Below are 27,425 nucleotides of genomic sequence, written 5' to 3'. Positions count from 1 at the left end.
TTAACTTTATATCTGTCACCTACAGTATATACATGATGTGGTCATTCACTGGTACCTGGTGACAGAACGTATACTGGATTCCCCCACAATGTAACTTTATATCTGTCACCTATATATACATGATGTGGCCACTCACTGGTACCTGGTGACAGAACGTATACTGGATTCCCCCACAATGTAACTTTATATCTGTCACCTATATATACATGATGTGGCCATTCACTGGTACCTGGTGACAGAACGTATTCTGGATTCCCCCACAATGTAACTTTATATCTGTCACCTATATACATGATGTGGTCGGTCATTCACTGGTACCTGGTGACAGAACGTATACTGGATTCCCCCACAATGTAACTTTATATCTGTCACCTATATACATGATGTGGTCATTCACTGGTACCTGGTGACAGAACATATACTGGATCCCCCACAATGTAACTTTATATCTGTCACCTATATACATGATGTGGTCATTCACTGGTACCTGGTGACAGAACGTATACTGGATTCCCCCACAATGTAACTTTATATCTGTCACCTATATACATGATGTGGTCATTCACTGGTACCTGGTGACAGAACGTATTCTGGATTCCCCCACAATGTAACTTTATATCTGTCACCTATATACATGATGTGGTCATTCACTGGTACCTGGTGACAGAACGTATACTGGATTCCCCCACAATGTAACTTTATATCTGTCACCTATATACATGATGTGGTCATTCACTGGTACCTGGTGACAGAACGTATACTGGATTCCTCCACAATGTAACTTTATATCTGTCACCTATATACATGATGTGGTCATTCACTGGTACCTGGTGACAGAACGTATTCTGGATTCCCCCACAATGTAACTTTATATCTGTCACCTATATACATGATGTGGTCATTCACTGGTACCTGGTGACAGAACGTATTCTGGATTCCCCCACAATGTAACTTTATATCTGTCACCTATATACATGATGTGGTCATTCACTGGTACCTGGTGACAGAACGTATACTGGATTCCCCCACAATGTAACTTTATATCTGTCACCTATATACATGATGTGGTCATTCACTGGTACCTGGTGACAGAACGTATTCTGGATTCCCCCACAATGTAACTTTATATCTGTCACCTATATACATGATGTGGTCATTCACTGGTACCTGGTGACAGAACGTATACTGGATTCCCCCACAATGTAACTTTATATCTGTCATCTATATACATGATGTTGTAATTCACTGGTACCTGGTGACAGAACGTATTCTGGATTCCCTCACAATGTAACTTTATATCTTTCACCTATATACATGATGTGGCCATTCACTGGTACCTGGTGACAGAACGTATACTGGATCCCCCACAATGTAACTTTATATCTGTCACCTATATACATGATGTGGTCATTCACTGGTACCTGGTGACAGAACGTATACTGGATTCCCCCACAATGTAACTTTATATCTGTCACCTATATACATGATGTGGTCATTCACTGGTACCTGGTGACAGAACGTATACTGGATTCCCTCACAATGTAACTTTATATCTGTCAGCTATATACATGATGTGGTCATTCACTGGTACCTGGTGACAGAACGTATACTGGATTCCCTCACAATGTAACTTTATATCTGTCACCTATATACATGATGTGGTCATTCACTGGTACCTGGTGACAGAACGTATACTGGATTCCCCCACAATGTAACTTTATATTTGTCACCTATATACATGATGTGGTCATTCACTGGTACCTGGTGACAGAACGTATTCTGGATTCCCTCACAATGTAACTTTATATCTGTCACCTATATACATGATGTGGTCAATCATTCACTGGTACCTGATGACAGAACGTATACTGGATTCCCCCACAATGTAACTTTATATCTGTCACCTATATACATGATGTGGTTATTCACTGGTACCTGGTGACAGAACGTATACTGGATTCCTCCACAATGTAACTTTATATCTGTCATCTATATACATGATGTGGTCATTCACTGGTACCTGGTGACAGAACGTATACTGGATTCCCTCACAATGTAACTTTATATCTGTCACCTATATACATGATGTGGTCATTCACTGGTACCTGGTGACAGAACGTATACTGGATTCCCCCACAATGTAACTTTATATTTGTCACCTATATACATGATGTGGTTATTCACTGGTACCTGGTGACAGAACGTATACTGGATTCCCTCACAATGTAACTTTATATCTGTCACCTATATACATGATGTGTTCATTCACTGGTACCTGGTGACAGAACGTATACTGGATTCCCTCACAATGTAACGTTATATCTGTCACCTATATACATGATGTGGCCATTCACTGGTACCTGGTGACAGAACGTATACTGGATTCCCTCACAATGTAACGTTATATCTGTCACCTATATACATAATGCGGCTATTCACTGGTACCTGGTGACAGAACGTATACTGGATTCCCCCACAATGTAACTTTATATCTGTCACCTATATACATGATGTGGTCATTCACTGGTACCTGATGACAGAACGTATACTGGATTCCCCCACAATGTAACTTTATATCTGTCACCTATATACATGATGTGGTTATTCACTGGTACCTGGTGACAGAACGTATACTGGATTCCACCACAATGTAACTTTATATCTGTCACCTACATGCATGATGTGGTCATTCACTGGTACCTGGTGACAGAACGTATACTGGATTCCCCCACAATGTAACATTATATCTGTCACCTATATACATGATGTGGTCATTCACTGGTACCTGGTGACAGAACGTATACTGGATTCTCCCACAATGTAACTTTATATCTGTCACCTATATACATGATGTGGTTATTCACTGGTACCTGGTGACAGAACGTATACTGGATTCCACCACAATGTAACTTTATATCTGTCACCTACATGCATGATGTGGTCATTCACTGGTACCTGGTGACAGAACGTATACTGGATTCCCCCACAATGTAACTTTATATCTGTCACCTATATACATGATGTGGTCATTCACTGGTACCTGGTGACAGAACGTATACTGGATTCCCCCACAATTTAACTTTATATCTGTCACCTACAGTATATACATGATGTGGTCATTCACTGGTACCTGGTGACAGAACGTATACTGGATTCCCCCACAATGTAACTTTATATCTGTCACCTATATATACATGATGTGGCCACTCACTGGTACCTGGTGACAGAACGTATACTGGATTCCCCCACAATGTAACTTTATATCTGTCACCTATATATACATGATGTGGCCATTCACTGGTACCTGGTGACAGAACGTATTCTGGATTCCCCCACAATGTAACTTTATATCTGTCACCTATATACATGATGTGGTCGGTCATTCACTGGTACCTGGTGACAGAACGTATACTGGATTCCCCCACAATGTAACTTTATATCTGTCACCTATATACATGATGTGGTCATTCACTGGTACCTGGTGACAGAACATATACTGGATCCCCCACAATGTAACTTTATATCTGTCACCTATATACATGATGTGGTCATTCACTGGTACCTGGTGACAGAACGTATACTGGATTCCCCCACAATGTAACTTTATATCTGTCACCTATATACATGATGTGGTCATTCACTGGTACCTGGTGACAGAACGTATTCTGGATTCCCCCACAATGTAACTTTATATCTGTCACCTATATACATGATGTGGTCATTCACTGGTACCTGGTGACAGAACGTATACTGGATTCCCCCACAATGTAACTTTATATCTGTCACCTATATACATGATGTGGTCATTCACTGGTACCTGGTGACAGAACGTATACTGGATTCCTCCACAATGTAACTTTATATCTGTCACCTATATACATGATGTGGTCATTCACTGGTACCTGGTGACAGAACGTATTCTGGATTCCCCCACAATGTAACTTTATATCTGTCACCTATATACATGATGTGGTCATTCACTGGTACCTGGTGACAGAACGTATTCTGGATTCCCCCACAATGTAACTTTATATCTGTCACCTATATACATGATGTGGTCATTCACTGGTACCTGGTGACAGAACGTATACTGGATTCCCCCACAATGTAACTTTATATCTGTCACCTATATACATGATGTGGTCATTCACTGGTACCTGGTGACAGAACGTATTCTGGATTCCCCCACAATGTAACTTTATATCTGTCACCTATATACATGATGTGGTCATTCACTGGTACCTGGTGACAGAACGTATACTGGATTCCCCCACAATGTAACTTTATATCTGTCATCTATATACATGATGTTGTAATTCACTGGTACCTGGTGACAGAACGTATTCTGGATTCCCTCACAATGTAACTTTATATCTTTCACCTATATACATGATGTGGCCATTCACTGGTACCTGGTGACAGAACGTATACTGGATCCCCCACAATGTAACTTTATATCTGTCACCTATATACATGATGTGGTCATTCACTGGTACCTGGTGACAGAACGTATACTGGATTCCCCCACAATGTAACTTTATATCTGTCACCTATATACATGATGTGGTCATTCACTGGTACCTGGTGACAGAACGTATACTGGATTCCCTCACAATGTAACTTTATATCTGTCAGCTATATACATGATGTGGTCATTCACTGGTACCTGGTGACAGAACGTATACTGGATTCCCTCACAATGTAACTTTATATCTGTCACCTATATACATGATGTGGTCATTCACTGGTACCTGGTGACAGAACGTATACTGGATTCCCCCACAATGTAACTTTATATTTGTCACCTATATACATGATGTGGTCATTCACTGGTACCTGGTGACAGAACGTATTCTGGATTCCCTCACAATGTAACTTTATATCTGTCACCTATATACATGATGTGGTCAATCATTCACTGGTACCTGATGACAGAACGTATACTGGATTCCCCCACAATGTAACTTTATATCTGTCACCTATATACATGATGTGGTTATTCACTGGTACCTGGTGACAGAACGTATACTGGATTCCTCCACAATGTAACTTTATATCTGTCATCTATATACATGATGTGGTCATTCACTGGTACCTGGTGACAGAACGTATACTGGATTCCCTCACAATGTAACTTTATATCTGTCACCTATATACATGATGTGGTCATTCACTGGTACCTGGTGACAGAACGTATACTGGATTCCCCCACAATGTAACTTTATATTTGTCACCTATATACATGATGTGGTTATTCACTGGTACCTGGTGACAGAACGTATACTGGATTCCCTCACAATGTAACTTTATATCTGTCACCTATATACATGATGTGTTCATTCACTGGTACCTGGTGACAGAACGTATACTGGATTCCCTCACAATGTAACGTTATATCTGTCACCTATATACATGATGTGGCCATTCACTGGTACCTGGTGACAGAACGTATACTGGATTCCCTCACAATGTAACGTTATATCTGTCACCTATATACATAATGCGGCTATTCACTGGTACCTGGTGACAGAACGTATACTGGATTCCCCCACAATGTAACTTTATATCTGTCACCTATATACATGATGTGGTCATTCACTGGTACCTGATGACAGAACGTATACTGGATTCCCCCACAATGTAACTTTATATCTGTCACCTATATACATGATGTGGTTATTCACTGGTACCTGGTGACAGAACGTATACTGGATTCCACCACAATGTAACTTTATATCTGTCACCTACATGCATGATGTGGTCATTCACTGGTACCTGGTGACAGAACGTATACTGGATTCCCCCACAATGTAACATTATATCTGTCACCTATATACATGATGTGGTCATTCACTGGTACCTGGTGACAGAACGTATACTGGATTCTCCCACAATGTAACTTTATATCTGTCACCTATATACATGATGTGGTTATTCACTGGTACCTGGTGACAGAACGTATACTGGATTCCACCACAATGTAACTTTATATCTGTCACCTACATGCATGATGTGGTCATTCACTGGTACCTGGTGACAGAACGTATACTGGATTCCCCCACAATGTAACATTATATCTGTCACCTATATACATGATGTGGTCATTCACTGGTACCTGGTGACAGAACGTATACTGGATTCTCCCACAATGTAACTTTATATCTGTCATCTATATACATGATGTGGTTATTCACTGGTACCTGGTGACAGAACGTATACTGGATTCCCTAACAATGTAACTTTATATCTGTCACCTATATACATGGTGTGGTCATTCACTGGTACCTGGTGACAGAACGTATACTGGATTCCCCCACAATGTAACTTTATATCTGTCACCTATATACATGATGTGGCCATTCACTGGTACCTGGTGACAGAACGTATACTGGATTCCCCCACAATGTAACTTAATATCTGTCACCTATATATATACATGATGTGGTCATTCACTGGTACCTGGTGACAGAACATATTCTGGATTCCCTCACAATGTAACTTTATGTCTGTCCCCTATATACATGATGTGGTCATTCACTGGTACCTGGTGACAGAACGTATACTGGATTCCCCCACAATGTAACTTTATATCTGTCACCTATATACATGATGTGGTCAATCATTCACTGGTACCTGATGACAGAACGTATACTGGATTCCCCCACAATGTAACTTTATATCTGTCACCTATATACATGATGTGGTTATTCACTGGTACCTGGTGACAGAACGTATACTGGATTCCTCCACAATGTAACTTTATATCTGTCATCTATATACATGATGTGGTCATTCACTGGTACCTGGTGACAGAACGTATACTGGATTCCCCCACAATGTAACTTTATATCTGTCACCTATATACATGATGTGGTCATTCACTGGTACCTGGTGACAGAACGTATTCTGGATTCCCCCACAATGTAACTTTATATCTGTCACCTATATACATGATGTGGTCATTCACTGGTACCTGGTGACAGAACGTATACTGGATTCCCCCACAATGTAACTTTATATCTGTCATCTATATACATGATGTTGTAATTCACTGGTACCTGGTGACAGAACGTATTCTGGATTCCCTCACAATGTAACTTTATATCTTTCACCTATATACATGATGTGGCCATTCACTGGTACCTGGTGACAGAACGTATACTGGATCCCCCACAATGTAACTTTATATCTGTCACCTATATACATGATGTGGTCATTCACTGGTACCTGGTGACAGAACGTATACTGGATTCCCCCACAATGTAACTTTATATCTGTCACCTATATACATGATGTGGTCATTCACTGGTACCTGGTGACAGAACGTATACTGGATTCCCTCACAATGTAACTTTATATCTGTCAGCTATATACATGATGTGGTCATTCACTGGTACCTGGTGACAGAACGTATACTGGATTCCCTCACAATGTAACTTTATATCTGTCACCTATATACATGATGTGGTCATTCACTGGTACCTGGTGACAGAACGTATACTGGATTCCCCCACAATGTAACTTTATATTTGTCACCTATATACATGATGTGGTCATTCACTGGTACCTGGTGACAGAACGTATTCTGGATTCCCTCACAATGTAACTTTATATCTGTCACCTATATACATGATGTGGTCAATCATTCACTGGTACCTGATGACAGAACGTATACTGGATTCCCCCACAATGTAACTTTATATCTGTCACCTATATACATGATGTGGTTATTCACTGGTACCTGGTGACAGAACGTATACTGGATTCCTCCACAATGTAACTTTATATCTGTCATCTATATACATGATGTGGTCATTCACTGGTACCTGGTGACAGAACGTATACTGGATTCCCTCACAATGTAACTTTATATCTGTCACCTATATACATGATGTGGTCATTCACTGGTACCTGGTGACAGAACGTATACTGGATTCCCCCACAATGTAACTTTATATTTGTCACCTATATACATGATGTGGTTATTCACTGGTACCTGGTGACAGAACGTATACTGGATTCCCTCACAATGTAACTTTATATCTGTCACCTATATACATGATGTGTTCATTCACTGGTACCTGGTGACAGAACGTATACTGGATTCCCTCACAATGTAACGTTATATCTGTCACCTATATACATGATGTGGCCATTCACTGGTACCTGGTGACAGAACGTATACTGGATTCCCTCACAATGTAACGTTATATCTGTCACCTATATACATAATGCGGCTATTCACTGGTACCTGGTGACAGAACGTATACTGGATTCCCCCACAATGTAACTTTATATCTGTCACCTATATACATGATGTGGTCATTCACTGGTACCTGATGACAGAACGTATACTGGATTCCCCCACAATGTAACTTTATATCTGTCACCTATATACATGATGTGGTTATTCACTGGTACCTGGTGACAGAACGTATACTGGATTCCACCACAATGTAACTTTATATCTGTCACCTACATGCATGATGTGGTCATTCACTGGTACCTGGTGACAGAACGTATACTGGATTCCCCCACAATGTAACATTATATCTGTCACCTATATACATGATGTGGTCATTCACTGGTACCTGGTGACAGAACGTATACTGGATTCTCCCACAATGTAACTTTATATCTGTCACCTATATACATGATGTGGTTATTCACTGGTACCTGGTGACAGAACGTATACTGGATTCCACCACAATGTAACTTTATATCTGTCACCTACATGCATGATGTGGTCATTCACTGGTACCTGGTGACAGAACGTATACTGGATTCCCCCACAATGTAACATTATATCTGTCACCTATATACATGATGTGGTCATTCACTGGTACCTGGTGACAGAACGTATACTGGATTCTCCCACAATGTAACTTTATATCTGTCATCTATATACATGATGTGGTTATTCACTGGTACCTGGTGACAGAACGTATACTGGATTCCCTAACAATGTAACTTTATATCTGTCACCTATATACATGGTGTGGTCATTCACTGGTACCTGGTGACAGAACGTATACTGGATTCCCCCACAATGTAACTTTATATCTGTCACCTATATACATGATGTGGCCATTCACTGGTACCTGGTGACAGAACGTATACTGGATTCCCCCACAATGTAACTTAATATCTGTCACCTATATATATACATGATGTGGTCATTCACTGGTACCTGGTGACAGAACATATTCTGGATTCCCTCACAATGTAACTTTATGTCTGTCCCCTATATACATGATGTGGTCATTCACTGGTACCTGGTGACAGAACGTATACTGGATTCCCCCACAATGTAACTTTATATCTGTCACCTATATACATGATGTGGTCAATCATTCACTGGTACCTGATGACAGAACGTATACTGGATTCCCCCACAATGTAACTTTATATCTGTCACCTATATACATGATGTGGTTATTCACTGGTACCTGGTGACAGAACGTATACTGGATTCCTCCACAATGTAACTTTATATCTGTCATCTATATACATGATGTGGTCATTCACTGGTACCTGGTGACAGAACGTATACTGGATTCCCTCACAATGTAACTTTATATCTGTCACCTATATACATGATGTGGTCATTCACTGGTACCTGGTGACAGAACGTATACTGGATTCCCCCACAATGTAACTTTATATTTGTCACCTATATACATGATGTGGTTATTCACTGGTACCTGGTGACAGAACGTATACTGGATTCCCTCACAATGTAACTTTATATCTGTCACCTATATACATGATGTGTTCATTCACTGGTACCTGGTGACAGAACGTATACTGGATTCCCTCACAATGTAACGTTATATCTGTCACCTATATACATGATGTGGCCATTCACTGGTACCTGGTGACAGAACGTATACTGGATTCCCTCACAATGTAACGTTATATCTGTCACCTATATACATAATGCGGCTATTCACTGGTACCTGGTGACAGAACGTATACTGGATTCCCCCACAATGTAACTTTATATCTGTCACCTATATACATGATGTGGTCATTCACTGGTACCTGATGACAGAACGTATACGGGATTCCCCCACAATGTAACTTTATATCTGTCACCTATATACATGATGTGGTTATTCACTGGTACCTGGTGACAGAACGTATACTGGATTCCACCACAATGTAACTTTATATCTGTCACCTACATGCATGATGTGGTCATTCACTGGTACCTGGTGACAGAACGTATACTGGATTCCCCCACAATGTAACATTATATCTGTCACCTATATACATGATGTGGTCATTCACTGGTACCTGGTGACAGAACGTATACTGGATTCTCCCACAATGTAACTTTATATCTGTCATCTATATACATGATGTGGTTATTCACTGGTACCTGGTGACAGAACGTATACTGGATTCCCTAACAATGTAACTTTATATCTGTCACCTATATACATGGTGTGGTCATTCACTGGTACCTGGTGACAGAACGTATACTGGATTCCCCCACAATGTAACTTTATATCTGTCACCTATATACATGATGTGGCCATTCACTGGTACCTGGTGACAGAACGTATACTGGATTCCCCCACAATGTAACTTTATATCTGTCATCTATATAATAATTATAGTAGTACAGTACAGTAGGCCATTGCTGTATCTTGCAGCTCTGTGCCACTGCAAGTATCCATTCCATATTTGTGCGGCATTTTTGTGAGCAGTATATATAGTATTACAGTGCAGCATTTTGGTGACTAACAGTATATAGTTGTACAGTAGGCCATTGCTGTATCTTGCAGCTCTGTGTCACTGCAAGTATCCATTCCATATCTGTGCGGCATTTTTGTGAGCAGTATACAGTATATAGTGTTACAGTGCAGCATTTTGGTGACTAACAGTATATAGTTGTACAGTAGGCCATTGCTGTATCTTGCAGGTCTGTGTCACTGCAAGTATCCATTCCATATCTGTGCGCATTTTTGTGAGCAGTATATATAGTATTACAGTGCATAATTTTGGCGACTAACAGTATATAGTTGTACAGTAGACCATTGCTGTATCTTGCAGCTCTGTGTCACTGCAAGTATCCATTCCATATCTGTGTGGCATTTTTGTGAGCAGTATATATAGTATTACAGTGCAGCATTTTGGTGACCAACAGTATATAAGCACATGAGGGAAGAGGGCCCTGCTCGTGAGAGCTTACAATCTAAAGGGGAGGGGTAGACAGACATGGGTGACACAGATGGGGTACATAGAGAACGTGGAACAGAGGGTTAGGAATCAGGATGAGATTTGGCTGGGTTTGGAGAAGAAGTGGACCCCCAGAAGGCACAAGTCAATACTTAACATTGCAACATTTTACTGGGCTATGCAGGAGAAAATTAAAAATAGGGGGGGGAAGAATCGATAACTTCTACCGCTTTCAAAAAGGTCAATGGAAGCTGAAATAATGGACAACTACCTCATGGAAGCCAGATACAGTATACCAAACAGTACTTAGCAGAGATAGGAATGAGTGCTTATGAAATACAGTAACATTTTGTCATAATATTTCAGAAACTGCATGGCTGGTCTCTTGCACTCTTTTGCTCTAATACACCACCTGCTTTAGGATTTATATTCAAAAACATTATGTCTCCATAATCCCAAAAACGTCAGTCTTCTTGGAAAGTGGTTTGTTCATTTGTAAGGGAAAGAGAACAAACATTCTCAAACAACGGTTTCTCAATTTCTTTTTCCTCTGGGAAGGGATTGTGGATTCGCAGGAATATCTGAGCATTTCTGTAATCAGAAAGCAGCGACTTTCTACAAATGTTTACGAATAATTCCAGTGATTTTGTCATTTTCTTCCAGTGATTTGGACCAATAATACCATTTATTAGAACGAATAATTCCAGTGATTTTGTCATTTTCTTCCAGTGATTTGGACCAATAATACCATTGATTAGAATGAATAATTCCAGTGATTTTGTCATTTTCTTCCAGTGATTTGGACCAATAATACCATTGATTAGAACGAATAATTCCAGTGATTTTGTCATTTTCTTCCAGTGATTTGGACCAATAATACCATTGATTAGAACGAATAATTCCAGTGATATTGAGGTGTTTGTGTCGCTTAGCTTAGCCGTCCAGCGACCACAGTGCACCTCTTTTTCTCTTTTCTTTGCAACATGTGCTGTTTGGGGCCAATTTTTTTAAGTGCCATCCTGTCTGAAACTGCAGTGCCACTCCTAGATGGGCCAGGTGTTTGTGCCGCCCTCTTGGGTCGCTTTGCTTAGTCATTTAGCAACCTCGGTGCAAATTTCAGGACTAAAAATAGTATTGTGAGGTGTTCAGTGTTCAGAATAGACTGGAAATGAGTGGAAAATATGGTTATTGAGGTTAATAATACTATAGGATCAAAATGACCCCCAAATTCTATGATTTAAGCTGTTTTTGATGGGTTTTTGAAAAAAAAAACACCCGAATCCAATACATACCCGAATCCGACAAAAAATTTTCAGGGAGGTTTTGCCAAAACCAAAACACAAAACCCGAAAAATGTCCGCTGCACATCTCTAGTTTATATATACACTGGATACTGTATAGCATACAGTATTAATATTTAACACTATAGATGGTCTATAGCAGTGGTTCTCAAACTCGGTCCTCAGGACCCCACACAATGCATGTTTTGCAGGTAACCCAGCAAGTGCACAGGTGTTTTAATTACTCACTGACATATTTTAAAAGGTCCACAGGTGGAGCTAATTATGTCACTTGTGATTCTGTGAGGAAACCTGCAAAACATGCACCGTGTGGGGTCCTGAGGACCGAGTTTGAGAACCTGTGGTCTACAGTATAGGCTGTATCAAACATATTTAAATAATATAAATAAATGGTGAGAAAAGGTTAAACATACCATAATAAATAAATAAATACACAAACATAATAGAACCAGTAGGAGACAGAACTGTATTTTCTAAGCACACATTCTCCCACCTCATTGCAAGGCTCCTGTCTCTTCTTCCTGGTAGTTACTCTCTGGTCCAGAACACTGATTGAGAACTCAGCAAACTGTGTCCTTTAAACTGCATGATGTGGCGGCAGCTCTAGTAATTGTACTATGGGGGTCATTCCGAGTTGATCGCTCGCTAGCAGTTTTTAGCAGCCATGCAAACGCTATGCTGCCACCCACTGGGAGTGTATTTTAGCTTAGCAGAAGTGCGAACGGTTGTATCGCAGAGCGTCTACAAATTTATTTTGTGCAGTTTCAGAGTAGCTCAAAACTTACTCAGCGCTTGCGATCACTTCAGACCATTCTGTTCCGGATTTGACGTCACACACACGCCCTGCGTTTGCCCAGCCACGCCTGCGTTTTTCCAGCCACGCCTGTGTTTTTCCGAACACTCCCTGAAAACGGTCAGTTGCCACCCAGAAACGCCCACTTCATGTCAATCACTCTGCGGCAGCCAGTGTGACTGAAATGCATCGCTAGACCCTGTGTAAAACTACATCGGTTGTTGTACTTGCACGTCGCGCGTGTGTATTGTGCCGCATACGCATGCGCAGAACTGCCTTTTTTTGCATGATCGCTGCACAGCGAACAAATGCAGCTAGCGATCAACTGGGAATGACCCCCTATATACTGTACCATTGCTATTATTGTCCTAATTTGAGTCACTTGCCAGAAGGAGGGGGGTTTCCGTGCGACCAGAACCCCATCCCCCCCACCCCCCCCACCCCTGCGTTTGCCTATGAATACTGTACTACTAGATAAGGCGAGTAACACACTTGAGTTAAGAAAAAAAAAATTAGGAATAATGCATGTTATATGCAGGTTAGATACCAAACTTTTAGTAGGAACTAAGGGGTAAAAAGAAAGCGTAGTAAAACATTATATTTACGACCGGTGAATAATGGTCCTGATAAACTGCTTTGATTGGTTTCCACAGACCACAAGACACAATTGATGTGTATCTAGTATTACAACAAATGCAATGCTCAGAATGAGCCCCCTCAGGCAGATCTGTCACATTGATCCTATATTAGTGCCAGATTCCGTTTTACAGTAATCCTTTTATTGGAAACAGCACTATAACACCCTTTAATAAAACTGACTTAAAAAGAACATTACATTTACTAGGTGCCGGTTTCTGTTATTTTCATAGCAGTTTCCTGGTAGTTTTGAGTCCCGCCTATTTACTAAGGTCCAAACCACCAGTTTATAAGATGCTACTAAACTCACATATTTTACAAGGAACAATCGGAGCACCCTCTAAACTGCTGAACAGAAAATTCAGTGGTTTTATGGTTAAAGCCACGGTATCTGGTCTCTAGATCTACACTAAAAAGGGCTACAGTCTATAGGTCTACCGCTAATGGTCGATATGCTTTAGGTAGACACTTCAAAAGGTTGACCAGGTCAAAATGTCGACATGACAATGGTGGACACATTTATGGTCGACAACCTTTAATCTGGCTATTTATGGCCTCCTACCTTTAATCTGGCTATGCCCCAAGGTGAGAACTTCAGGCAATACAATATAGATATCCATTTAATATTCAACTTCCCATCATAGGATGTCATTCTGTACTGTACTGGTTAGGGGGTGTGGTGTTAGGGGAGAGCTGGGAACTCTTCATGATAAATTCCATCAGCAAAATATGCAAATGTTATCGCCCAGATGAGACTAATATTTCTCAGTACAGTTCTGTAATGTCACCTCTAAATAATATTAGTACTATAATTTATATCTTGGTACTAATTACACAGCTCTGTACAGAGAATAATTGTAATCAATTCTCTAGAAACAAACTAATGTACTGTAAACCGGCGGTAGGGATCCCGGCAGTCGAAATACCGATGACTGACACTACTTAGAATGCTGGTGCCGGGATCCCTAACGAGGATTTGCTGGGGCTACGGAGAGGTAAGCTGCGTGCACAGGCGGGAGGGAGGGGGGCTAGGTTTAGGTTGCTGGGGAGGGTTAGGGGTAGGCTGCATGGGGGGGAGGGTTAGGGTTACATTGTGGGTGGGGGGGGGGGGACTCAGGGTTAGGCACTCCCGGGGAGGGTAGGTGTTAGGCTGCAGGAGAGGGAGGATTAGGTTTAGGCTGCGGGAAGGGGTGGTTAGAGTTCGGCACTCCTGGGTAGTGTTAGGGTTAGGCTGCAGGGGAGGGAGGGTTAGGTTTAGGTTGCAGGAAGGGGTGGTTAGGGTAAGGCACTCCCAGGGATGGTTAGGGTTAGGCTGTAGGGGAGGGAGGGTTAGGATTAGGCTGCGGGAAGGGGTGGTTAGGGTTAGGCACTCCCGGGGAGGGTTAGGGTTAGGCTGTAGGGGAGGGAGGGTTAGGATTAGGCTGCGGGAAGGGGCGGTTAGGGTTAGGCACTCCCGGGGAGGGTTAGGCTGTAGGGGAGGGAGGGTTAGGTTTAGGCTGCAGGAAGGGGTGGTTAGGGTTAGGCACTCCCGGGGAGGGTTAGGCTGTAGGGGAGGGAGGGTTAGGTTTAGGCTGCGGGAAGGGGCGGTTAGGGTTAGGCACTCCCGGGGAGGGTTAGGGTTAGGCTGCAGGGGAGGGAGGGTTAGGTTTAGGCTGCGGGAAGGGGCGGTTAGGGTTAGGCACTCCCGGGGAGGGTTAGGGTTAGGCTGTAGGGGAGGGAGGGTTAGGTTTAGGTTGCAGGAAGGGGTGGTTAGGGTTAGGCACTCCCGGGGAGGGTTAGGGTTAGGCTGTAGGGGAGGGAGGGTTAGGTTTAGGCTGCGGGAAGGGGCGGTTAGGGTTAGGCACTCCCGGGGAGGGTTAGGGTTAGGCTGCAGGGGAGGGAGGGTTAGGTTTAGGTTGCAGGAAGGGGTGGTTAGGGTTAGGCACTCCCGGGGAGGGTTAGGGTTAGGCTGTAGGGGAGGGAGGGTTAGGATTAGGCTGCGGGAAGGGGCGGTTAGGGTTAGGCACTCCCGGGGAGGGTTAGGGTTAGGCTGTAGGGGAGGGAGGGTTAGGATTAGGCTGCGGGAAGGGGTGGTTAGGGTTAGGCACTCCCGGGGAGGGTTAGGCTGTAGGGGAGGGAGGGTTAGGTTTAGGCTGCGGGAAGGGGCAGTTAGGGTTAGGCACTCCCGGCGAGGGTTAGGGTTAGGCTGTAGGGGAGGGAGGGTTAGGTTTAGGCTGCGGGAAGGGGTGGTTAGACTTAGATTACATACCTCCCAACATGTGCTCTGCTCCTGGATTTCCCTCTTAATTTATGATTGCCATCACCTGTGCTGAAACACCTTTCTTATCCAATAACCTGTTCAACACAGGTGCCGGCAATCATAAACTAAGAGAAAAGTCCAGAAGTAGAGCACTGTGTCTCTACTTGAGAGGGTCATGTTGGGAGGTATGTGGTTAGGCTGCGGGGGGAAGGAATAGGGTCAGGCTGTGGGGATGGAGGGTTAGGATTAAGGTGGTAGGGGGGGATGGTATACCTAAATACAGGATTCTCTACTTCGGGATGCCAGTGTCAGTCATCTGACTGCCGGTATCCCATCAGCTGGGAGGATATCGTATGTATCCCCTTTCACTAGGCTTACCCCTGATTCAGGAACACCATGTACAGCAAATTAAAGTCTGTCTTGATAATAACATCTACATATAGTACAGTAGGAATAGGAAAAGAAGAACTAGGACTTTTTGGCACAATAGACACTGAATATATCACATCCTCCCACTGCTCAAGTACTGTCACGAAATCTTTTGTAATATTAAAAGACATTTAGAAATCTACACAGTTTATGCAATGCAGAGAGAGGGAATTAATACTGTTCTGCAAAGCAATGCTCCCATAAATAAAAATGCAATCCATGCAGGAACAATCGCGTTAGACATAAACTAAAAAGCAGAAACAGAGCATAAACCTATTTGTTGCTTAGTACCATATAGCTGAAGCTCATTAATTACCACTCTGCATATAATATTAATGAGGTCAGGCAGTAAGTGCCTATAAAAGAGACTACATACAAGACACGGATATAAGAGACGAGACTAGAGCAATGTTTTTAGGCACAGTCTCCAAGTAGAAGCATTTACAGAACATAATTTGTTCCTTCAGTGACCTGATGCTCTGTGCAATCCAATTGCCAGCTACTGTTTGCATTGATTAAAGGAATGGAGTGTAGAAGATCATATTAATAGTTTTGAATGGAGAACATGATTCCCGTAGGTCGCAGGGCAAACTAATTAGATGTACGGGGCCAGGGTACACACTCATTACCATTCATTAGAAGTGGCTCACTTCAGTAGAATTTACGAAAGCTGCCCGAGAGTCCCAGTCTTGCCTCCGGGCAGTCACAAAGTTTCCTATTGATTTGGAGCGTTTTCCTAACAGCTGCCAAGGGGTTTAAGAAACTGAACACTTGAATTATGTAAAAAGAATAAATACCTGATGGCGCAAACATCATATAAACATATAATTGGTGCTTATCTAAAATCTGTCACCTTGTGACCACATGTAAATGGTTCTATTTCGTCAAACCTCAGAAGCCTGTCTCAATTAGCTTCAAATTAACAGAATGAGATTATATTAATATAAGAGGTCGCGCTATAGAGCCAATTGAATATTTCACACCAGTCTCAACTTTAAAATATTTATTAAAAAAACATAAACATATAAAAATATATAGTACGTGATATTTAAGACCTGGTGTAATCACAACACCCTCTAATATATCAATAAATATCCAATACTGAAATTATCAAGTTTTACTCTCATATATTAAGTGTACTGAATTGTAGAATGTCCAAACTGACAGGACTTGAGCCAAAAGTTCAATGAGGACTGAATTCCTCTAAGCTAAAATGCACCCGGCTAATTAAGTCCAAGAATCACCAATAATTATATCCAGAGAACTGTGTATATCAGGATCAAACGGTCACAGGTACACTTACTCACTCCGTCCCTTGTGCTTGTAGTATTGTAGTATGGGACCTATTTGCAAGTACGAGGAGTTTTGTGCAGCCCGAGCGTCCCCTGATTAGCTGACGGCTGTTACCTGCAGACCGGGTCGGTGTCCTGCAATCGACTGGCGGCTTCTATCTATGCGGCTGTGTGTATTTACGCTGGTTGGAAGCTTCCGTATGAGCTGTTAGGCAACTTCAACGGGCGGGTACTCACTCCTAATGCTCCCGTTAGAAGCAGGCAGACGCAAAGCCGCTCCAGCCTCCAAAGCACTGTTCACCGCAGCACTGGTACGGTGGTAACTTAGCCTTCACGGTCAGTGGCTAACGGGTGCCGGGTATTTTGGAGATGCCGGACAAGGGTCAACTCTGTTCAGCTGTCACTCAATTAGGGAGTCCTAGATGCGTTTCGTAACATCCAGTTACTTCTTCCATAGTTTATGTTTTTTAATAAATATTTTGAAGTTGAGACTGGTGTGAAATATTCAATTGGCTCTATAGCGCGACCTCTTATATTAATATAATCTCGTTCTGTTAACTTGAATTATGTGATCACTGAGAAAACCTTTTTTACGGGCATTCAGGACCATTGGACATTACAGGATGCTCTCTGTATTGTATAGCAGTCACCAGGATGCTTTCTGTATTGCATGGTGGTTACTAGGATGCTCTCTTTATGTTCGATAGATGCCAGAATGTTCTCTGTATTTTATATTTTTCTTTTTCTCTGTATTGTATATCAGACTCTACCCCACCTACTTTTCTGTTTACTACAGTTGATTTGGTTTCATCTACATGGCGCTACTTTCAGAATTTTGCCCCTGACTGGTGCAGTTTACAAGAGAACCATGTGCAGTCTCCGTGTAAACTCCTCCTTCTCTCGCTGGCGCATTTGCTGAGTTTACCACATCACCGTAGAAGAGTCTCTGATTAAAATGGCGCTATTTTTCCGGTGATTTCCCTAGTGCGCATGCACAGATCTCTGGGAAAATGTCAACTATTATGTCGGGCAGTACGGATGGTGTAATGGTTAGCATTACTGCCTCACAGCACTGAGGTCATGGGTTCGAACCCCACCATGGCCCTAACTGTGTGGAGTTTGTATATTCTCCCAGTAGTTGTGTGGGTTTCCTCTGGGTACTCCAGTTTCCTCCCACAATCCAAAAATATACTGGTAGGTTAATTGGATCCCAACAAATTTAACCCTAGTGTGAATGTGTGTGTGTGTACATGTGGTAGGGAATATGGGGGGTCATTCCGAGTTGTTCGCTCGCAAGTGAATTTTAGCAGATTTGCTCATGCTAAGCCGCCGCCTACTGGGAGTGAATCTTAGCATCTTAAAATTGCGAACGATGTATTCGCAATATTGCGATTACACACCTCGTAGCAGTTTCTGAGTAGCTTCAGACTTACTCGGCATCTGCGATCATTTCAGTGCTTGTCGTTCCTGGTTTGACATCACAAACACACCCAGCGTTCGCCCAGACACTCCCCCGTTTCTCCGGCCACTCCTGCGTTTTTTCCGGAAACGGTAGCGTTTTTTCCCACACGCCCATAAAACGGCGTGTTTCCGCCCAGTAACACCCATTTCCTGTCAATCACATGACGATCGCCAGAACGATGAAAATGCCGTGAGTAAAATTCCTAAGTGCATAGCAAATTTACTTGGCGCAGTCGCAGTGCGGACATTGCGCATGCGCATTAAGCGGAAAATCGCTGCGATGCGAAGATTTTTACCGAGCGAACAACTCGGAATGACCCCCCATAGATTGTAAGCTCCTCTGGGGCAGGGACTGATGTGAATGGCCAAATATTCTCTGTAAAGCGCTGCAGAATATGTGCGCGCTACATAAATAACTGGTAATAAATAACTTCTAAACTCTACAAATATTTATGCAATTTGAACCTTCTAACTGTACATTATAAAAGACATATTAAGGAATTCTTAGCAGACGGGGATTTGGTCCCAGTTTCACAGTCCTCTTAAGTTCTTTTATACCCTTCCTTCTGCCTCCTTATTAACCACTTAACAGACGATTTATTTCGCCAAAAAAACGCTCTGAAATTGTTTTTTTTTTTAATGAGTGAATTAGGTGAAGAACATAGATTTAACCCTATCCAAAATGATTTTAGTTAAAAAGAAAAAAAAGAATATATTTTTAAAAAATATTTTCCCCCCAAACATCGATCGGGACCATCGCGACCATTAGAACATCAGGAACATTGTGACTTTAGTGTTTAGGTCTCGGACAGCTGCTGCCAGGTACACAGGGGGGGGGGGGGGGGTCTGGGGGTGGCTTGGGGGGGGGGTTGTTTTACCCTTACCAGCGGCTGCTATTGGCTGTAGCCGCTGGGGGATCCTGCCATGCTGACCGATCAGCAACAATAACGATCGGCAGCACGGCAGACACAGGAGGAGGGCGCAGGGAGGCAGAGGGACCTTCCGTCACCTCTGCCAGCAGCAGCAGAGGGAAGTTTCTCAGTTTAACAGTATGCCATGGATGAGATACATAGCAGCGCCCCTCTGCCACAGAGCTGATTGTGATGTCACACTGCAGCCGTTTGTGATGTCATAGTGATGTCATAATGCAGCTGATGGGTATAGAACAGGCAGCTGGCTGCTTCCTGGCTCATATCTGATATTGCTGGACTAGTGCCAACACACAGATAATTTTCTTACGCTTTTCTGATATTATAATCGAGAAGATGAATACTGAACAGAAGAACGCTATAGACCATCAGGTGACTGTGGCTCTGCGCATCCGTCCAATTAATTTGATGGAGACTAAGAATCGAGCCCAGTGGATCACACACCAACTTGGTCCGCAGACGCTGCTACTGAAGGACCCTGGCGAGGATCCTTATGACGTACTGCGCTCGAGCAGGACAAGAGAAACAACATTCACCTTTAACCACGTGTTCGATCAGGCAGCTACTCAGGAAAATGTAAATGATTCCACGATGAAGAACATAGTGGATGACATCCTAGCTGGGTACAATGCTGCCATATTCGCCTACGGCCCAACAGGCACAGGGAAGACCTATACTATGATGGGTAAGCCTCGCGAGCCCGGAATGATTTATCGCACCCTGAAGGACCTGTATAAGACTATTGAGGAGACCGGAAGGAGAGATAATTTCTCTTTATCATTGTCATATGCTGAGATCTACAATGAAACAATCCGGGACCTATTAAGACCTTCTTCTGGATCTTTGGCCCTCAGAGAGGATCCATATGGTAACACCAAAATACTAGGGATTACTGCGTTCTCCCCTAGCACTCCTGAGGAGGCCATGAATCTGCTGAAGATGGGAAACAAAAGGCGCTCTGAAACAACAACAGCAGCTAATAAGACCTCATCACGCTCCCATGCCATATTACAAATCACAGTAAAACAAACAGGCAGTGATGGGGTTAGCACAGGCCGCCTGTACATGGTGGACCTGGCAGGATCAGAGCGGGCAAGCCAGACTACCAACAGTGGCAAGACCATGAAAGAAGGAGGTTACATCAACCGCTCCCTCCTCGCCCTCAGGAAGTGCATCATGGCACTGCGCGAGAAACCAGGCAGCCATATAAACTATCGGGACAGTAAACTGACCTGGCTGCTAAAGGGCGCACTGAGCGGGAAAAGCAGAATGGTCATGATTGCACACGTCAGCCCTGCAGATAGTGCCTTTGAAGAGTCACGCAGCACAATGACCTATGGGAGCAAGGCCAAATTCATCCAGACACGGGTGGAGAGAAACAGTGTCCCCCATGGTACTGCTGAGAGGGGCAGGGGGGGCGCAGTGCTGCAGAAAGACATGCAGTTTATTATGAGACGCACTATGGCACCGCTGATTAATTTGCCCCGCATGGTCCCTTTGGCAAAGAATTTACAGTCTGCACATGAAATCAGTGCTACAGCTCGTGCCAGTGCAAATTCTTACACATTTCTAGAATTAGCACGTAGATGGCTGTAGAAACACCACTTGGGCCGGCAGAAACACCACTTGGGCCGGCATAAACACCACTTGGACCGGCCGGCAGGAACACCGTGGTGGTAAAGGTGATTATTAAAAAAAAAAAAATGAGAGCTGGGGATTAGGGCTCCTGGCGACACCCCAAGAAAAAAAAAAAACGACACTGGGCAGCCACCTCATTGGTGTGTTGGAAGAGCTGCTAATTATTATTATTATTATTATTATAATAAAATGTTGACAGTTCCATCTAACTCCTTGATAAGTTAATAACTTGAAGATATAAACCTGGGCAATGCCGGGTACTTCAGCTGCTTATACATCATTTGTGATGTTCGTGGTTTCAGTTCATTATGTGTCACAATGACATTTTCTTGCATCCTTATGTATTGTATTCTTGTTATGTGGCATGGGGGCATATTCATTATGAAAAAAATCTTTTCACGCTTACATTTCACAATTTTTTTGAAATTCCTCATGACTCCCTTATAAAAATATCACTTCCAAAAAACTGCTATTTTTGCAAAGCATCTTTTTTGGAAAAAAAAGTGATATTTTTCACCAGGCAGCTGAGGTGTCCGTATGGGATTACTCACACTTCACAAGCCACCGCCGGCGTCCGTAACCCCTGCCCCCCGCCACTTATCTCCGCAGCTGTAACTACATGGTCACCCCTCTCCACCGTTGTAAGTCACCAATGTGCAGATTCCCCCCACATAGTCTTAAGGCGCCCATACACTAACGATATTATGAGCGATTTGGCCATTTCAGACGGATTGGAACTACAAATTGTTCATGAAAGTGCAGATCATTCAGTGTCTGAACGATAACAATGTGCGGCCCCGCTCGTCGTCGGTGCTTCTGATCTTCCCTGCTGCAGGGAAGATCTGAAGCTATAGTCAGCATGCTCCTGGGTGCAGCCTGAGCCAGGAATATAGGGTACTGGCCCGTTGCCGTTGCATTCTGGGAGGCCGAAAGCTTTGATGTTGGTGCCAATCCGCTGACGCTACCTCATATACCAATGTTTATCCTGTGGATAACCTGTGGACCCTGCAGAAGAAATTCACAGTAGGCCACACGGTAGGAGCCAAAATTCACATTATGCCACACAGTATGCCCCCAGAAGTGCCAGATACACGTAATGCCCCCAGCAGTGCCAGATAACGTAATGCCCCCAGCATACAGAACGAGCCAAATTCACATTATGCCACACACACATAATACCCTTCAGCAGAGCCAGATACACGTAATGCCCCCGGCAGTGCTCACTGCTGCTAGGCTTCTGGCTGCCACCACCACTGCTGCTGTTGCTGGCTTGGCACTGCTGTTCCTGTTTGAGGGGAGGGGTGGAGAGCGCCTCACTGAATGGGCAGGGCTTAAAGTGGTCCTGGAGAGGTGGTTGAACTCCTTTCCCCTGCCATCTACTTCCATTAGTAGAAGCTAGGGCTGATAGTAGGATGTTCGGCGCCCCCCCTGCAAACTACAAATTTGTGCCCTAACCCCCATACTATCTAAAGGAACAGTGCGCACAGAAGGTGTGCGGCGCAAAAAAGGGGTGTGGTATCACAAGAAAGTTGTGGCGTGGCTAAACATTAGTACCCCAACTCAAATTCCGGAACACAGTAGCACAATCTTGTAATTACACTGCACGTAGTGCCCCTATTTCACATTACACCAGAGTAATGTCGCTTACTAATGTTGCGACACACAATAGTGCCCCATATTCACATTATGCTACACTGTAGTGCCTCTTATATACAATACCCACGATTGCAGTGTCCCTTATAAACAATGCCCACGGTAGCAGTGCCGCTAATACACATCATGCCCACAGTATCAGTGCTGCTTATACACATAATAAATGCCTTCCCACACACAAACATGCATAGTGCCCCCCCAAACATGCATAGTGCCCCCCCCCCCAAACATGCATAGTGCCCCCCCCAAACATGCATAGTGCCCCCCCCCCAAACATGCAGAGTGCTCCCCATGCAGCATATCTGCCTTCATGTTCCCCCCAACTCCCCACGCAGCGTATCTGCCCTAATGTTCCCCGCCCATGCAGCATATCTTCCCTCATGTGTTTACCCCTCATGTGCTAGTGTATCCCTTGAAAGAAGCAGGGACATATGGAAACTTGAAGCAAGCAGAATCTCTAGGAGGACAGCCTCAGTAGACCACTGCACCGCTGCTGGAAAGGACCCACATGGACATTCAGAGATAGGACAGCAGACCAGCACATCACCAGACCCAGGCAGAGGAGGGAGCAGCTGCAACGAACAATGGAGCCAAAGCACAGAATCAAAGATGGCGGCCACCATTGAAGATCACTCCTGGAGCAAAGGGGCAGCCCTGCGGAACCCAGGAGGAGATCCACCAGCCCAGGCATGTCAGTCAGCAGCAGCAGAGGACCACAGCGGCAACAGGAGAGACAGAGGAGCCACACCGCCGGAGGCCCCCGGGGACCAGAGCCAGGAGTAGCACTGCCTGTACAGAGGAGTCCTGAAGCAGGGACGTGCAGTCAGGGGAGGCAGGGGAGACAGTGACTCCCCTGTCATAATGATTAAAATAATAAAAATAAGATATTTACAACACAGTCTGTTATAAATATCTTTTTTTATTATTTTAATAACCCCCCCCCCCCCCCCCCCTGTGGCTGCGTGTGAGGCAGCGGGAGAGGTGCCTCCTGCTGCTAACACTAAAAGTCCGGGCAGCGGGGGGCAGGCAGCAATGGGCTGTGAAAGCCCATTGAAAATGAATGGGGAAGCGGCACCTATACTGGTGCCGCAATGACAGGGGCGTGCGATGAATGCACGTCCCTGTCAGTGCCCCAGATGTGATTGGCCCAGCGGATCCAGTGCTAAATCCGCTGTCCAATCACCCCCTTCCCGGCTGCAGCAGGCGCCGTGGGCTGTGTGGGCGCCCACTGCAGCCAGCACCGCTACTATGGGAGAGACGTCATGAGTCATGACGTCTTTCCCATAGTACAGCAGAGACGAGCCGGCGGACGGAGACGGAGTTCAGCGCTGCAGGAGCGGTAAGTATGTGTGTGTGTTTTTTTAATTTTTTTATGTGTTTGTGTTGGGGGCAGCAACAGGGGCACAACAACAAGGGGCACAGCAACAGGGGCACCGCAACTGGGGGGCACAACAACAAGGGGCACAGCAACTGGGGGGCACAACAACACGGGGCACAGCAACTGGGAGGCACAGCAACAGGGGCATAGCAACTGGGGGGCACAGCAACAGGGGCACAGCAACTGGGGGGCACAGCAACAAGGGGCACAACAACAAGGTGCACAACAACAAGGGGCACAACAACAAAAGGCACAACAACAGGGGCACAGCAACTGGGGGGCACAACAACAAGGGGCACAGCAACAGGGGCACAACTATAAGGGGCACAGCAAAAGGGGCACAACTATAAGGGGCACAACTATAAGGGGCACAGCAACTGGGGGGGGCACAACTACAAGGGGCACAGCAACTGGGGGCACAACTACAAGGGGCACAGCAACTGGGGGGCACAACTACAAGGGGCACAGCAACTGGGGGGCTCAACTACAAGGGGCACAGCAACAGGGGCACAGCAACTGGGGGGCACAGCAACAAGGGGCACAACAACAAGGGGCACAACAACAGGGGCACAGCAACAGGGGCACAACAACTGGGGGGCACAACTACAAGGGGCACAGCAACAGGGGCACAACTATAAGGGGCACAGCAAAAGGGGCAGAGCAAAAGGGGCACAACTATAAGGGGCACAACTATAAGGGGCACAGCAACTGGGGGGCACAACTACAAGGGGCACAGCAACTGGGGGCACAACTAAAAGGGGCACAACTACAAGGGGCACAGCAACTGGGGGGCACAACTACAAGGGGCACAGCAACTGGGGGGGCTCAACTACAAGAGGCACAGCAACTGGGGGGCACAACTACAAGGGGCACAGCAACTGGGGGCACAATTACAGGGGTCACAGCTACTGGGGGCAAAGCTACAGGGGGCACAGCGACTGGGGGCACAGCGCCTGGGGGCACAGCTAGGGGGCACAGCTATTGGGGGCAAAGCTACAAGGGGCACAGCGACTGGGGTCACAACTACTGGGGGCACAGCGACTGGGGGCACAGCTACAGGGGCCACAGTGACTGGGGGCAAAGCTACAAGGGGCACTGCTACAAGGGGCACAGCTACAACGGCACAGCTACAGGGGTCACAACTACTGGGGGCACAGCCACAAGGGGCAAAGCTACAGGGGGCACAGCTACAAGGGGCACAGCGACTGGGGGCACAACTACAGGGGGCACTGCTACAGGGGGCACTGCTACAGGGGGCACAGCTACTAGGCTCACAACTATTGGGGGAGCCTGCTCCATCATCCCAGTTAGCTGCAGCACTCTCCCCTGTCTGTGCTAACGTCCTCCCGCGTCAGCGAGTGTATAATATTAATTAATTTCTCTCTCTCCTCCTGTGGATTACTTTGTTTGTAAGTATTGTAACCCTCAGTGGTGGGAGATTTTATCTTGAGTTACTTACAATTCAACTTCTATATAGTGCCTCCACCCAAATTTATGTTGGATATTGTTATATTTTTAATGGGTAAATTTGGGAAAAACCCTTTAACTCTATGTGTTTATTTTATATTTTACAGTTAATTATGTACCCAATATTCCTCAGATCTTCCTCATCTCTCTACACCCCAGGTAAGTAATCAAAACTCACTATAGGTTTAATTTTATATACAAATATATATTTAGTAGCTGTTACTTAAATATAACAAACATATTATACTTTTACTTTCATATTTTATAAATAAAACTAAATTGAAGATATACTAATACAATATACTGTCTAATACACAAGACAATTCTAAAATGAGCTCCACTATGTTATCTTTCCAAGCAATATTATTTCATTTTGGTTATATTACATTTTCTTTTACATAACATTTCATATCAAACTTTTTAGGTATAACATTCTATAATATTAAATACATATATCAGTTCCTGGAGATTATATATATGCATATATATCTATATGTATATATAGATTCCTTCTTGGATTATACCAGTAGTCCCTATGCTTTCTGAATATATATATATATATATATATATATATATATATATATATATATTCGACTATGCTGTAACTTTTCCTCCAATTGAAGTTAATGGACTTGTTATTTACTGCAAATGCTGTTGATCTCTCCACAACACCAGGAACTCCTGACAATTCTCCTGCTTAGATGTGTTACTTGTATCACTGTCTTACTTGTGATACAAAGTTGTTATTGTATCCAAATGTAACCTTCTTTCCAAAAAGAGTGGAGTATAAAGCAGCAAGTAAGTTTCCAAATTTGTCCTCACTAGAGTTCAATATTCCTGTCCTCAGCAATCCCTTTCCAATTGATATCTATACTGGATATAATTTGGGACAATATATATATTTCTAAAGAGCTGTGAATTTATCCCTTAGTAATTAGTACTTAAATATTACTGCCACCTTGACTGTCACTTGAAAAAAAACCTCCTCCCCCAGCCATTTACTTAAATTCTTATTAGAGGCT

At 43.9% G+C, this 27,425-nt stretch overlaps 2 protein-coding genes across 3 annotated transcripts in view; one reads left to right on the top strand and one right to left on the bottom strand.

Annotated features, from left to right (window-relative positions):
* Nucleotides 1-27,425, bottom strand: part of OXR1 (oxidation resistance 1) — an 864,461-nt gene that overhangs the window by 697,079 nt on the left and 139,957 nt on the right. The window lies entirely within an intron of this gene.
* On the top strand, nucleotides 20,523-21,887 carry LOC134929444 (kinesin-like protein KIF19). The gene has a single exon (XM_063925070.1). The coding sequence runs from the start codon at nucleotides 20,604-20,606 to the stop codon at nucleotides 21,861-21,863; it is 1,260 nt and encodes a 419-aa protein (XP_063781140.1). The 5' UTR covers nucleotides 20,523-20,603; the 3' UTR covers nucleotides 21,864-21,887.

Source organism: Pseudophryne corroboree, chromosome 5 (assembly GCF_028390025.1).
Source record: "Pseudophryne corroboree isolate aPseCor3 chromosome 5, aPseCor3.hap2, whole genome shotgun sequence".
Taxonomy (NCBI): domain Eukaryota; kingdom Metazoa; phylum Chordata; class Amphibia; order Anura; family Myobatrachidae; genus Pseudophryne; species Pseudophryne corroboree.
This window is presented reverse-complemented; position numbering and strand designations above follow the sequence as displayed.

Excerpts from the sequence above, each read along its gene's own strand:
- LOC134929444 (XM_063925070.1), top strand. The coding sequence starts at position 20,604 with ATGAATACTGAACAGAAGAACGCTATAGACCATCAGGTGACTGTGGCT.